Source organism: Durio zibethinus, chromosome 19 (assembly GCF_047325235.1).
Source record: "Durio zibethinus cultivar Kanyao isolate XHJ-2024 chromosome 19, ASM4732523v1, whole genome shotgun sequence".
Classification (NCBI taxonomy): Eukaryota; Viridiplantae; Streptophyta; class Magnoliopsida; order Malvales; family Malvaceae; genus Durio; species Durio zibethinus.
In genome coordinates this window covers 21,068,789-21,085,249 of record NC_143180.1, presented here as the reverse complement: position 1 = coordinate 21,085,249, position 16,461 = coordinate 21,068,789, and the positions used below count along the sequence as shown (strand labels likewise).

The following is a 16,461-nucleotide window of genomic DNA, read 5'->3' as shown; positions in this document are numbered from 1 at the left end:
GCCTCTTGACATTCTTCATTCCATTTCTCAGGATTATTCTTACGGAGAAGCTTAAATATGGGACCAAATTTGTAAGTAAGCTGAGAGATAAACCGAAAAATATAGTTCAATCTCCCCAGAAAATCTCGAACTTTCTTTGGTGTGCTAGGAGGTGACAAATTTTGAATGGCCTGTATCTTATCTGGATCGACTTCAATTCCTCTTTCATTGACCGCAAAGCCTAGTAACTTCCCTGACTTTACCCCAAAGGTGCACTTGGCTGGGTTTAATTTAAGCTGAAATATTCTCAACCTTTCAAATAACTTTCTGAGACTGGTGACATGATATTCATCCTCATAGAGACTTTACAATCATATCGTCTACATACACCTCGATCTCTTTGTGCATCATGTCATGAAAAAATGTTACCATGGCCCTTTGATATATTGCCCTAGCATTCTTTAACCCAAAAGGCATGACCTTATAACAAAAGGTTCCTCACATAATCATGAAAGTAGTTTTTTCCATATCATCTGCAGCCATTTTTATCTGATTATACCCTGAGAAACCATCCATAAAGGAAAAAATTGAATGCTTAGCCGTGTTATCTACTAGTGTGTCGATACGAGGTAAAAAAAAGTTATCCTTTGGACTAGCTTTATTCAAGTCTCGATAGTCTACACATATTCATACCTTTCTATCCTTCTTAAGAATCGAGACTATATTGGCTACCCACTCTGGATACTTAGCCACTTGTAGAAAACCTGCATCAAATTGTTTCTTTACCTCTTTTTTAATCTTTAGTAGTATTTCAGACTTTATCCGTCTCAGTTTCTGCTGAACTGGCTTACATTCTGATTTTAAGGGCAATCTGTGCTCCACTATCTCCGCGCTCAGCCCTGGCATATCCTGGTAAGACGAAGCAAATACATCAACAAATTCTCGAAGTAGGTCTACCAATCGTTGCCTATCTCCTGATGAAAGTGAAGTGCCCATTCTGACCTCTTTCTTATTCTCTTCATCTCTCAAATTCACTAAGTCAACTATCTCCTGATGAGGCTTAATTGGCATATTTTCTTATTCAATCAATCTCATTAGGTCCGAAGGCATAACATATTCTTCAGAATTCTCTTTATTGTCAAGTTCATCAGTGTTAATTGAATTCTTAAAACTAACATCTTGATTGTTACCATGATTATCTTCATGTTCATTTAAAGACCTAAAATTGAATGAAATGGGATATGTTGGCAAGATGTGCTTGAAAAGATGGAAATAATGAAGACACAAGAAGAAATGAATGAAAATGCATCCTTCCTATTTTTATTAAAAATAATAAAAGATGAATGGCCCAAACAAGAAAGATCACCCCAATGCCTTGAATAATAGCTATTGAGATGTTACAATTATATTGTATTAGTATCAAAAGTCATAGGCATCTCATAGCACTCTAATTATTCAGCTCATAATCTGACGAACAAAGACGAACCCACTCCTCTTGATTAAGCCCCACTTCATCTTCACTTATAGCATTCACATTATGATTCGACAAAGGATTTCCATTAACATTCGGTGCAGTTACCCCTCTTGTATCAAAGCAAGTCATTCCATCCTTGATCAACCGTTGCACTTTGTGTTTCAGGGTGGTGCAATTTTCGGTGGAGTGACCAGCAATCCCATAATGGTAGTCACAGTGGGCTGTAGGGTCATACCACTTAGGGTAAGGTGGCTTGAGGGGTTCCAATTTACTTGGAGCAATCAAATGACTGTTGTAAAGCTCTTTATATAATTCTGTATAAGTCATTAGAATTGGGTCAAACACAGATTTCTCACGGGTAGTTCGTTGTTCCCGCGATCCACCAATGGGATTAGTTAGGCAATTTTGGGGTCTTGGGGTAGGCTGAGTGTTAGGACTGTACATGGTATTTTGAGGCCTATGAGGGGTTTGATATGTTTGGGGGTATGGTGATTGTACAAATGGTTGGTATGGGTGAAAGGAACTGTTATTTACAATAGGATAATATGGCAGATATTTTGGTGGTGAGTAGGGTTAATAGCTTCCAAATTGCTGTCTATCAAAGCTCACAGCCTGAGCTTCAATTTTTTTCTTCTTCGGGACTTTCTTGCTAGATGCTTCATTTCCTTTTAGCTTGCCATTCTTGATGGCACTCTCAATAATTTCTCTCAAAATTACCATATCAGTAAAGTTTTTCGTTGCATTCCCTATCATCTTTTCATAATATGAAGGTTTTAAAGTGCTAACAAATAGCACTGTAGTCTCTTTCTCAGTCAGAAGAGGTTGTACTTGAGAAGCAATATCCCTCAACCTCTAGGCATACTCTTTAAAAGACTCGTTTGCCTTTTTCTTCAGATTCTGTAAAGACAAATGATCGGGGGCCAAATCGATAATATATCGATATTGACTGATGAAGTCATGTGCCATATCACTTCAAGAACGAATGCGGGTTCTATCCAGCTGAACATATCACCTGGCAGCAGAGCCTGTAAGGCTATCCTGAAAGACATGCATTAAGAGTTTTTCATCATGAGCATGAGCTGCCATTTTTCGGTAATACATGGTGATGTGAGTTCTAGGGCACTTTGTACCGTCATATTTTTCAAATTTTGGTACTTTGAACTTATGAGGAATGACCACATTAGGGACTAGGCAGAGCCTAGCAGCATCAACTGACCCATAAAAACTAAATCCTTTCACAGCCCGTAACCTTTGCTCTAGCATACTAATCTTAGAGCTTTCTTGAGTTTTCACTCTTATCTTTTTTTTCTCCTTCTTTTTTAAATCATCTAGATCAAGAATTGGCTCTACCGTCTTTTCAGTAAAGACAGGATTTACATAGCTATTATAATGCCCTGGGTTGGAAGCTGATGGTATTCCAGGATATGTTGGATATGTGAAGTGCTGCGGTGAAACCTCTTAAGCAGACTGGGCTTGAAGTGGGCCAAAACTTGGAGGATATAAAGGGTCAGCCACTTCTTGCAATGGGGAAACTTGTTGGCTTGTATTTTCTTCAACTCCCTTTCCTTTATTCAAGTTATTAAGAGCATTCAGAATCTTGCTCAACTCACTTTCAATCTTCTCTTGTGCTTTTTCTATCTTTTCAAATCTGTGAGAATTTTTTTGCTCCATTTACTTTGCTCTGGATCTTGTGTTGTATCGATGGGCAGGGTTCTCGTTAGATGGAGCTATCCTTGAACCTTGAGTACCATATCTTAGAATTAGTAAATTTACATGACTATCACATGGTTACTTTGTTAAGTGTAATGAATGAGAATGCAATGAATGAAAAATGCATGTATGTAAAGAACATTTGCCTTAAAAACAGTATTCAACTAAAAGATTTCATTTATTCCAAAAAAACTTTTATCTATATTGAGTTTATCATCCTAGAATTATAGCCATAAAATTGTTTGATCTGTTCATACTAGGCCTTGGTTTCTTCAATGAAGTTCAACAGTCGTTGTCCATGTTCTTCTACTGGGGTCACCATTTGTCTCAATGCCTCTTCCACTATCTCTCTTACCTTGCATACCCCTTTATAGATTTGGGTTGTTAGGTGCTCAATGTATTTTTATTTTCCTAAGTTCTCTCTTTTACCACACCAGACTTGGTATGATAATTCTCTATGCTCCCTAACCAATGCAGCAATGTGGTCTCCTTGTTCATTCAACTTTTACCTTAGCCTACTCAAGTAACTGTTTAGCATGTTATTCTCTATCTGTACTTCGGTACTTTCTTCTTCCAATTTAGCATACTCTTGTTTTAATATTGTATTTTCCTTAATCAGCTCGATAATGGTTATCTCTTTGGCCCTTTCTCTCACACATAACCTTCTATGCTTTTGGTGTAGCTTTGCTAGATCTTTAATAGCTGTATCACGTTCTCTAGCAATCTTGTGAACTTTAACTTCATGACTTTTGACTCTATCTTTTCACTGGGCTTTTTTTTCTTAAAGCTTCTGGATTTCTTGCTTTAACTTGCCCTTTTCAGACTTAAATTCTTTTGTTGCAAGCTCTAATTTTGATGGTGTCTCTTCGAGTTTTTCTTCTGTTGGTGGCTGAGAGATTTCATAAGTGAATACCATTTCTTGTCTTCTTTTTGTTCTCCAAACCAAGTACCCCGGGGTGACTTTATCAGTGAACGGCCCAGGACTCACTCTTCGAGGATTTTTCCATGCTTTAATCATCTCATTCATCCTCTGAAATGCTTTTGGCTCACTGTAAGAGAAATCTAACTGATGAAACCCATAAGTCATAGGAATGAACTGTTTTCCCCTAAATTACCTTCTCACTAGGAGTGGTGCATAATTTGTCGTTCCCCATAAACCCAGAAGTGGGACCACTGTACTATCCCCACATTGATACAACATAGGCTTACGATTCATCTATGGGGCCAACCATCTCACCTTGGCGCTTTTCAATTTTTGTAGAAAAGTTATCCATTCTTGTTTAGACTTTCGTTCGGACCACCTACTTTCACAGAATTCCTTGATCGAAACACGATTACGGATATAAAGCTTTGAGAAAGCACCATTTCCCTGTTCAAAATGACTTTTCATCCACAAGTACAATAACTGTATGCAACCTATGAAGCGTCTTCTATTCTAACGACAATAACTCAAAGATCTAATAGTCTCTGCTAATATTACCTTTGAAGGATTACAGCCATTGATCACACTCTCGAAAAAGTCAATCACCACTATTTCAATATATCCCAAAACCTTTGAAAAGATTACCAGTCCGTATATGGCCAAGGCAAATATATCTAACCCCCGTTCTTCATTGGTATGTTGCATCAGAAACTCATGAAAGAACTTTCAAGGTAGGCAAACCTGTTCTTGTTTCTTCTTTATATGAGAATCCATAATTTTCTTGCCTATCCCCATGAGTTGAGCCAGACCTTTACGAAATCTTGACTTGTGTTTTTTGACATGTCAAGAGTCTTGAGGTGCAAACCCAACAAGACCGAATATTCTTCGATGGTGGGAGTCATATCAGCTTCATTAAAAATGAAACACTTGTATGCAGGATCCTAGAATTGTGCTACAGCTCTGATTAGTTGATCATCAATAAGTACTGCTAGAAGGTGTGCTATATGCCCGTGTCTTTGGCAAAACTGCTCTTGTCTTGATGGACTCATCTTCTTTCAGATATCAACCAAATCCTCTAGATTGTTCTGTTTGAGAAGGATAGATGTTTCTTGAGACAGAGTAGAATCATACCCGATTGGCAAGCAATCTCCCATCTTCAGTTGAATCTTTTCTAACTGGGCCCTTACTTTATTGGGTGTCCCACAAGGTGCTAATACGGATGAAGAACAAACTAGTCATTCAGTGGAGTCCATGAAAAAAATTATTGAAGACCATTTTTGAAACAAATGTTCTTTATGCAATTTTATGATATGCGTATGAACCAATGCAAAAGAATAAGAAAAAGGTTAGTATACCCAGAAAAAGAATAAATAAATAACTAAGTAAATTTAAACATCACACAGAGTAAAAGGAATGAATCCTATACTTTTGGTCAATTCTAAAAGGAAAGAGTGACGGCTCTATCTATAGGTTAGACATACTTAAGGTTCACTATATGCGGTTTTAAGGTCAAAGTCTAAAGGTTCCCAAACTGCTCCTTACATCCTTGTCCATCACAGACTAGTAAGGCACCCTAATCCTCACCCATTATAGGCTACAAGCGAAAAAAGTTCAATTTGAGTGGGAGTATTTCACTAGCCACTGCGGAGGCATTAGACCTCATAAAAGCAATAGGTACTTTACTCCCTCTTAGAGGGACGGAGCTCGGGTGTAGAGCTCATGTTATGCACATGCATATGAATGACATAATTAACAAGGTAAATAAACATGAATGAATAATAACACATATATACAAAAAGGTTCAATTTTATTAGGCTTTTGGATAACACAAATTATTTGCTGGCCTGACTCTCAAAGTCTCCAGTAGAGTCGTCAAGTTGTCATAACGTCTAGATCCGGGGATCTATCGCTAGACATTGACTTAACGGAGTCACCACCAATCTTTTTTATCTAGGTGTGATTGGTCACCTAAAGAATCTGTCCTTTCAGGGAACACCTAAATTTAAGGGTCTTTAAAAGAATAGGTTCAGGTCTACTAACTAGAACAGGGTTCGGGAGTTCGGTTACGTGTGAGGAAGGTTATAGCACCCTCACAACGCTCATCAAAAGATGATACTAGCTTAAATTTGTGTTATCCAATGAGCTTTAAAAATTTACCAAGTGATTAATTATTGAAAATTATTCTCAATTGACTCTAATACTTTTAGCAGAAAATAGAAAAAATTCCCTCACCTCAGGAGTATGCAAGAAAAACTACTGTTTCACTTGCAGAGGTTCCATCGTCGGATTATTTAACATTAAAAAAAATAAAAAGGAAGAAAAGAATGATTGTTTTTGTGCAGAAAAAATTGAAACTTTCAACTTTTCCCCAAAATATTTTTTAGAAATTTTAATCTCGAGGAAAATTGATACTTTCAACTTTTCCCCAAAATATCTTTTGAAACTTTAATTTTGAGAAAAATTGATACTTTTAACTTTTCCTCAAAAACCTTTTTTGAAAATTTATTTTTAGAAAAATTGATACTTTCAACTTTTCCCCAAAAATATTTTTTGGAAACCTTAATTTCGAAAAAAATTGATACTTTCACATTTTCCTCAAAAACCGTTTTAAAAATTTATTATTAAGAAAAATTGATACTTTCAACTTTTCTCCAAAAATATTTTTTGGAAACTTTAATTTCAAGAAAAATTGATACTTTCAACTTTTCCTCAAAAAAACCTTTTTTGAAAATTTATTTTTAAGGAAAATTGATACTTTCAACTTTTCCCAAAAAATATTTTTTTTTTGGATTTTATTTAAAGAAAATAAAATAATAAAACAAAATAAAAGTGAAAATAAAAAATAAAAAAAATAAAGAAAAGTAAAACAAAAATAAAAATAAAATAAAGATAAAAGAATATTAAATAAACCTAATCTAATAATAAATAAATAAAATAAATAAATAAAAACCTGGAGCGGCTCAGCTTGGCTTAAGGAAGAAAAACGGCTCGGAGAACGCGGCTCGAAATGTCGGCTCGGCTCAGCTAACGGCTCAGGGAGGTAGATCACGCGCGGGTCGAAAAGCGGGTCGACGCTCGGGTTGGGTTGGATTTTGGCAAAATGCGCGGATCCTCTGGGTTATTTAACACAAAAATGATATCATTTTGGGAGAGTTTATAAGGCTGATTCCTTCGTGTTCTCAGCAGACCGAACCTCCTCCCTCTCTCTCTTCCTTTCTTTTCTCTCCCCTCTCTCTAGAACACCCGAAGAACTCCGATTGAATATTCACCAGATTCTAGAAATTTTCACCGGAATCTAGGTTTTTCGTCGAAAGTTCGTCGAAAAACTGATCGGTTTCTGAAAATGTTACCGGAAGTTGGGAAGTTGGCCAAAAACTTCAAACTTGGCCGAAATTTTCGTCGAAAAATTCAACGTTCGTCGGAAAATTCACCGAAATCTGAAAATTTTCCAAAAATTTTCAGAAAAAAATTTCGCAGAAAAAATCTCCAAAAAATTTTCCCGATTCCTAAAGCTATTCTAACGCCTCTAAACCCTTTTTAGCCTTTAACTCTCTTCTGTATGCCTTTTTCTCTCAACCAGTAGCTGTTTTTCTCTATTTTCTCTATTTTTTTTTGTGTTTTCTTCTGTTCCTGAAGATCCGTTTTATAGGGATTGATCAGAAGAGTTTCTGATCAATCCTAATTCTTCTTTGGATTGGGATTCAATCATTGAATCCAGCATAAACTCTTCTGATTAAATCCCAATCCAATCTTCAACCGGATAAATCAAAAAAATAAAAAAAATCAAATAAAAATATTAATGAAAATAAATCAAATAAATAAAAAAAATTAACAGATAAATTAAAATTAAATAACAGATAAATTATAACATATAATCTGATATACATATAAATATTAACAGAAAAAAAAGAAAAAATAATAATAATAATAAAGATATATATATTAATAAATAGTAGTAATGAATAAATAAATACAAAAAATAAAAATAAAAGAAAAATATATATAAAAACAATAATAAAAATAAAAATAAAATAAAAATATAAAATATAAAAAAAAATAGACTTACCTATTTAGATCAAGTGTAATTGATCCGAATCTGAACTAAATTGAGTGTCTACATTTAATATCCAAAATATGGCAGAATCAATGGCAAATTTAGCAATTCATGTTGCAAAACTTATTCAGAAATTAAATTCTGTCAGGGAAGAGTTGTTCAATGAATTTAACAATTCCATGGGACTTCTATGATAGATCCAAATTTACAGCAAATGGAATTTGAACCATATACGTTGAAAAAAAAAAAGCTGAAATTAAAGTCCGTGCGAAGGGCAATAAAATTATTGACGACAGGAGTGAAAATCAGTACAAACCGATGAGTCACCAAAACAAATGTCAAATCTTGAAACAGAGAGGCATCCAATCCCAAAGATATTAACAAGGAAAAGAAATCAGGCGTCTCAGCAAGTTCATCAACAGCAAGGACAAAGCAACTACAGTTCCTCAGATTTACAAGATAATAATCATGTGAAAAAGGAAGGAGTTTGGGTAAAAACCATTCCCCATTACAAATTTAACTCAGAATTGATATTACCAACTTGTGAAGAAAGTAGAATTTTACAGTCGTACCTATGGTCAGAAAGAAAAAGAAGTTTTGAGCTACTTGAACCACTCATTTATAATGACATACAGCTGTTAAGAGAGAATCAATTATTTATAATGATGTAAGCAATGAATTTAATTTAATTAATTTATAAAATTATTTTTAATATTAATTCAAAATTTAATTTAATTAATTTATAAAATTATTTTTAAAAAATAACACTTATAACATTTTTTTTATTTCAAACGACAACTTTGTTTATAAAAAAATTCTGTTTATATTTTAAATTTATACAATTAATATTTTTTTAAAAAAAATTTAAAAGTAGGAGAAATTATTTAAAGTTAGCCGTTAATCTATAAAAAAATTTACAGATCATTTAAAATTTTTTAAATTTATAAACTATTTATCAATAAAAAATTATAAAAATTTAAATTTAAATATTTTACATTTATATTTTAAATTTTAACCACTTATATCATCTCAATTTTGAATTTATACAATTAATTTATATTTACATATATCTCCGATTGTGACAATTTCATCAAAATAATATAATCAAAATGTACTTCTTTTAATTTTATTTATAAAATAAATTTTTTTTTTGCCAACTGAATTAATTTTAATCTATTTTTAACACTTTAGTATCAATTTGAATTTGATCACATTTTTTATTTATGTAATACGATTAAATTTATCGTATTATTAATTAAATTTAAATATTAATTTTAATGAGATTTATTCAACATAAATTTTTTATTAAAATTTTTCAATCACAATTATAATAACTTTTTTTTAATCATACTAACAATAACTTTTATTTCTATTTTTAATCTTACTATAATAAATCTTATCATTTATCTAAATAATGGAGTCTTACTTTCTTTATCTCGTAGCATTACTGTTTTTAATAACTTACTTTGAAAGACAAGTTCCTTCAGGCTCTTTCCTATGATCCATCTTGGGTCACAGTTTTTATATGTAGAATAAAAGTGAATAAGCAAGAATTATAATAAAAAGTTAATGGTGAAAAAAAATTAAAAATTGATTTCAAATCATGGTATTAAATTCAATTTAGATCAAATTTTTTACTTGATTTAGATCAAATTTAGATTTAAATATATATATTAAATTTAGATCAAATTTAAGATCTGAAAAAAGTTGAATCAATTATATATGTTTATTAATTTTTATATCTATTTTTAAATTTTTATAAAATAAAAATAATTATTTTATATAAATCTCTTTAAATATGTTAAAAATTAGATTAAAATAATATATAAAAAATTAAATTTAAAATTAAAAACCAATGAACAAAACCGAATTAATAAAATTTGATTTAGATTAGATCAATTTAAAAAAAAAGATTAATTCGAATTCAGATCAAATTTTAAAATTTTGTAATATTATATATTCTAAAAAAACGAATTAAATCTAATCCAATTTAAATTATTATCACTCCTAAAAAAAATTATTATTACCCAAAAAAAAAAAATCCATGCTATTGCTATATATAAAATCCTCTATTTGAAATTGAAGTGCACGTTTGGCCAAATTACCAGCGACTTTATTTCTTATCCATTGAGAAGTTTACTAAGCATAGAGTGAAAATTTTCAAGTCATTTCGACCAAAAAATTTTTTTTTCAAGTAATTCCTTAATTTTTCTCTTTTAAAGAATGTTTGTGTTGGGTTTTGTCTCTTTAGAGTATGATCTTTTGTAATATTCCAAGATGATAGAGCTTGACATAAAAAAAATACTTGTAAACTAAACTAAGGAGACTTACATTCTAAGAAGTCTTTTTAGAATATCATCTTGAAATATTCAAAGATAATATTACAAAAGATCATATTTAAAGGAGACTTAACACAATACAAGCATTCATTAAAAAAAAATAATAAGAAACTACATAGAAATTAAAACACGTTCCCGCTGTGATTATCCATTTGAATAACTTTATTACAGTGCGATTCAGTCAGAGGAATAATCTCCATTGGTGAAAAAGGATGTAATAACTCACCGCAATCCATTTTGGACATTTTGTCTTCATAAAATTCTTTTAATTTCATTTTACCCCTTCTTTAAAAATTTATTAAGATTAAAATAATTATAATAAATTTAAAATTAATATTTTGTTTCTACTCTCATTATTATTTTTTATTATATCTTTAAATAATTAATTTTTTATATTTTATATATTAAATAAAATTAAAATATGTATTAAAATAATTTTTTAATTTGTTAGTGGATTAATGTCTAAAGTAATCATTTTTTATTTTCACATTACTACTACAGTTACTTTTACATTGAAATGCATATTCAATTATTGATTTTAATTTCATAGTTGCATATCTAATCTTATTGTTACAATAATTAATTTTATCATTATCTTTATTTTTAATCTTATGAGGACCAATCTCATTATCCGTCCAAATGAATCGTAAATCTTTTATGTTGCCCATAATATTAACGATTCTTATGTATCTTGCAATTTATAATTTAATTGGTACTATGAACATATTAAAAATGGGTGGCCAAAAGAAAGATACTTTAATTAAATTAAACGAATAAAAATTTACGTATATTTTAGAATTATTGTTTTATATATTGACTTGACTATTAAATCATGGTTTATATTTAATAATTGAATTATTATTTTATATGCATATATATATATTGATGATAGAATTTTTAAAAATTTATATATTTTTGCAAATATATTATTATAAAATACATGTTAATTTGTTAATTTTGTTTATAAAATTTATAAAATTTATATTAAATAATTTTTAATTTGTTAATTTTTTTACATACTTATTTTTTTAATTATGACCTAATGATATGTAATAATCCTATAAACTCATTTATCAAGTTTAATTTGATTGATGTATCATATAATTTTTATTTAAATTAATTATCATGAATTTTTTTTAAACTTTACTTTTGATTAAAATAAGTGCAAATTAACTAAACTAAAATAATCTTTTATTTACTTTATAAAAAAATAAAATATAAAAAATTAATATTGATGGGAAAGTTTAAAATTTAATTCAATTAATTTATACAATAACAATAAATCTAAAATTTAAATATCAATATTTATAATTTTTTTATATTACAATTTTTTATAAAAAAATTAATAAAGTTAATTTAAACGTAAAAGATTCACAATGTTGAAGTTACATTTTTTCACTTAATTTGGATGTTTCATAGTGACTGAATTGCGCTAGTTTTTTGCATAAATACCTCACCATGCCAGCCAATGTAATTTACAACAATTAACAAACAATACTTTTTGAACCATCCAAATCATGGCATCTTTCATGATACCATTCAAAGCCCTGTTCTTCCTCATAGTCGTCCTGCATCAGCCTCCCTTTGTTTTTGCTTCTTCATCCTCCGTTGCTGCAAATGAAACGGAAACTCTTCTAAAATGGAAAGCTAGTCTTGACAACAACACCCAAACTTTGCTCTCTTCTTTGTGGGTTCGAGGCAACCATTGCAACTGGGTGGGAATCACTTGCGACATGGATGGAACCATCACCGATCTAAGCCTTCCAGATCATATGTTGAACTTGAAAGGTACACTTCATAGTCTTAACTTTTTTTTCTTCCCTAACCTGGTGTGGCTTAACCTTCGTAACAACTCACTGTATGGGTCCATTCCCTCACAGATTGGGAACCTTTCCAAGCTCACCCACCTTGACTTGTCATACAATACTTTTTCTGGGAATATTCCATCCGAAATTTCCTTATTGAGAAGTCTTGAGTTGATTTCCTTATCAAATAATGAGATCAATGGTTCCATTCCACAAGAAATAGGAAGGTTGAGTTCAGTTTCCAAGATCTATTTCTATGTTAACCATCTAAGTGGTTCTATACCTGAAGAGGTTTGCAACCTTTCCAAGCTCACTGAGCTTGACTTGTCACAGAATAATTTCTTTGGAAGTATTACTTCTAAAATCGGAAGGTTGAGTTCACTTTCTATACTTGCCCTTAATGCAAACAATCTCACCGGTCCAATACCTATTTCCATTGGAAGCTTGCACAATTTGTCCCGACTTATCCTCGTTGACAATAGGCTCAATGGTTCCATACCTAAAGAAGTTGGAATGATGAAGTCACTTAATATGCTTGATCTTTCAACCAACCAACTAACTGGTCCTATCCCAACATCTATAGGAAACTTAAGTAACATGGTATGGCTCTATCTGTATGAAAATCAGCTCTCTGGTTCTATCCCCAATGAAATAGGATTGCTTCAATCTCTTAACACGTTGCAGTTGTTAAGTAATAATCTCACTGGTGTCATCCCTGCTTCCATAGGAAACTTGACCAGCTTATCTACTCTCTACCTTTATAAAAATATGTTTTCTGGTTCAATCCCTGCTTCCATAGGAAACTTGACCAGCTGATCTGCTCTCTACCTTGGTGAAAATATGTTCTCTGGTTCAATCCCTGCTTCAGTTGGAAACATGACGAAGCTTGTGGAGTTAAGTCTTCTATATAATCATTTATCAGGGCCAATTCCTTCGTTCAGCAATCTTACTCATTTGGAATCATTCCAAATATCGGACAACCATTTCAGTGGTCCATTACCCGAGAATGTATGCTACGGTGGACAACTCGAATGGCTTGGGGCTATGAACAACAATTTGAGGGGTCCAATCCCATCAAGTTTAAGAAACTGCAAAAGCTTATACAGAGTTAGGCTTGAAGGAAACCAGTTGACAGGAAATATATCAGAAGCTTTTGGTATATATCCTAATTTGAATTATATTGCATTAAGCAACAACAAATTTTATGGTGAACTTTCGCCAAACTGGGGGCAATGCCATAATCTAACAAGCCTACGAATCTCCAATAATAACATTTCTGGAAAGATACCACCTGAGCTGAAGCATGCAACTCAATTACACGAACTCGATGTCTCTTCAAATCATCTCATTGGTGAGATTCCCAAGGAATTGGGAGCATTGACATTGATGTACAAACTTTTGCTAAGTGGTAACCAACTTTCAGGCAAAATTCCACCAGAGATTGGAGTTCTTTCAAATCTAGAACATCTTAACTTGGCATCAAACAATTTGAGTGGACGGATTCCTAATCAACTTGGAGAGTGCTCAAAGTTATTGGACCTGAATTTGAGCAAGAATAAACTTGGAGAAAGCATTCCACCTTCAGTAAGCTACATAAATGGCCTTCAAAATCTAGATTTAAGTCAGAATTTACTTATTGGGGAGATACCACAACAGCTTGCAAAATTACATTCCTTGGAAACATTGGACCTTTCTCACAATATGCTTAATGGTTCCATCCCAAATTCTTTTAATAATTTGCAAAGCTTGACTGTTGTGAATATATCTTACAATCAATTAGAAGGCCCTATTCCTAACATTAAGGCATTTCATGAGGCTTCATTTGATGCCTTAAGAAACAATAAGGGACTATGTGGTAATGCCACTGGACTAATGCCTTGTGCTGTCACTGCAACTAGCAGCGGTCATAGAAAAAGCACCAAAGTCATCATTTTCATTGTGCTTCCACTCTTTGGTCTTCTTCTTTTGCTTTTTATCATAGCTGGAAGTTTCCTTATTCTTTGCCAAAAGAACCAAACCAGAAAATCCGAGTCAATCGAGGCACAACTTGGAGATTTTTTCACATTGTGGGGGTATAATGGAAGAATACTTTATGAGAACATTATTGAAGCCACTGAAGATTTCAGCTCCAACAATTGCATTGGTTCAGGAGGCTATGGAGCTGTTTATAAAGCTGCGCTACCCATTGGTGAGGTGGTTGCTGTGAAGAAACTTCACCAATCTGAAGATAGCATGATTTCCAACAACTTGAAAGCCTTTGAAAACGAGATTCATGCTTTATCAGAAATAAGGCATCGTAACATTGTGAAGCTGTATGGCTTTTGTTCACATCCGAAGAACTCATTTTTGGTTTATGAGTTTGTAGAAAGGGGAAGTTTGAGAATGGTGTTAAGCAACAAGGACGAGGCAATGGAGTTGGATTGGGAGAGGAGGCTTAATGTTGTAAAAGGAGTGGCCAATGCCTTGTCTTATATGCATCATGACCATTCACCACCGATAATTCATCGAGACGTTTCCAGCAACAATGTTCTTCTAGATTTGGACTATGAGGCTCATGTCTCAGATTTCGACATAGCCAGGCTTTTAAAGCCTGACTTTTCCAATTGGACCTCACTTGCTGGCACTTTCGGGTATATAGCTCCAGGTATTTATTGATATCTTTTTTTTAAGACACTTTAAACATGTCATTATTCAATTAAAACTGTTAGTTTTGTATGCAAATTGATGCGGTAAAACAAAGTTCAAATTGTATTATGATTGTAACTTTTCAAATTTTAAGTATCAAATTAAGAATTTTACTATAATTCAAGTATCGAATGTGTAATTAATCTTTGAAGTTTAACACTTAGTTTTTCAATATTCAATATATCAAAGTGATGAACTAAATGTAAAATTTTGTTAGAACCTAAGAATTTCAATTTTCAAGTATTCTTCTAAATATTTACAATTTTTTTTCAACATTATCTTCTCAATATTCTTTATTCTTACATAATAGTGTATTGATAAGATATATTTCTTGCTTAATAGAGCACATTGATTAAATATATTTTTTTTAAGCAGAGTTGGCTTATACAATGAAAATAGACGAGAGATGTGATATTTACAGTTTTGGAGTGCTAACAATGGAAATATTTATGGGGAGGCATCCTGGTGATTTGATTTCATGTTTACCATTATCGTCATCGGCATCGACATCGGTACCAAATGACAACCAACAAATTTTACTTAAAGATGTGATAGACCAACGTCTTTCACCACCGGTAAGACAAGTTGCAAAAGATGTTGTCTCCACTACAAAGCTAGCATTTGCATGCTTGAATGGCAATCCCCAACTTCGGCCAACCATGCGACAAGTTGCTCAAGCCCTTAACCGTCAATCGTTTCCGTTGCCCAATCCTTTCTCAATCATAATATTGGGAGAATTGTGGGATCATGAAGTTTGCAGCAGCTAATATTAAGGTGCTAATAATTTGAATAACAATTCTAAGCACTCTATTTCTTTTTCTCTTCTTTGTATTGAAAATGTTTAAGCACTCTAATAGTAAAGCTTTTGTAATGAATCGGCTATGATATAAAACAGCTGTGTTTAAGCATTAAATTTGTATATTCAAGATTTTTTATTTCTAAAATGTAACTAATGGCCAGACATAAAATTTTGACTTTCATATCAATTGTAATATTGTAGTACCGATTTGCTATAATACTTTCACTTTGGAATGCTACAGTAAGTTTAAAATCGCTTTTTTATTTGTTTGAAAAAACAAAGAATACAATTGGTGAGTACACCAAATTATAGTAAACACAACTTCATGCAATAACCTTTTGATTTTTCTATTTGTTGACCATTTATTCATTGACACACACCAACACATGATTTTTCATAATTTCATCTTTCTAACCTTTTTTCATTTCCTACCTTTTAAATCATTCAAAATTTAATTGTAATTGTATTGAGTACACTTGAAAGGGATTTGAGTGATGATTTTGAAGTATATCTATACATTTAACTTGTACTTATTTTTTACTAAAATGCTAAAAAATGTCATACTTTTCTCACATTTCTCAAATAAATTTATCTTTTTTTAATCCAATGGATAGTACAAAGCATTATTCTTAGTTAATTAAGTCTTATTTTACATAAAACTACTTAAATTCATTATTTTTATCATGTCAACGAT

At 31.9% G+C, this 16,461-nt stretch overlaps 1 protein-coding gene across 1 annotated transcript; it reads left to right on the top strand.

The window, feature by feature from the left end:
- The first annotated feature begins 11,834 nt into the window (after window positions 1-11,834).
- LOC149513527 (uncharacterized) lies at window positions 11,835-15,999 on the top strand. The gene is made up of 3 exons (XM_089748201.1): window positions 11,835-12,453; window positions 13,225-14,927; window positions 15,344-15,999. Exons 1-3 carry the CDS (start codon window positions 11,996-11,998, stop codon window positions 15,733-15,735), a joined length of 2,553 nt encoding a protein of 850 aa, XP_089604327.1. The 5' UTR covers window positions 11,835-11,995; the 3' UTR covers window positions 15,736-15,999.
- Window positions 16,000-16,461: the final 462 nt, after the last annotated feature.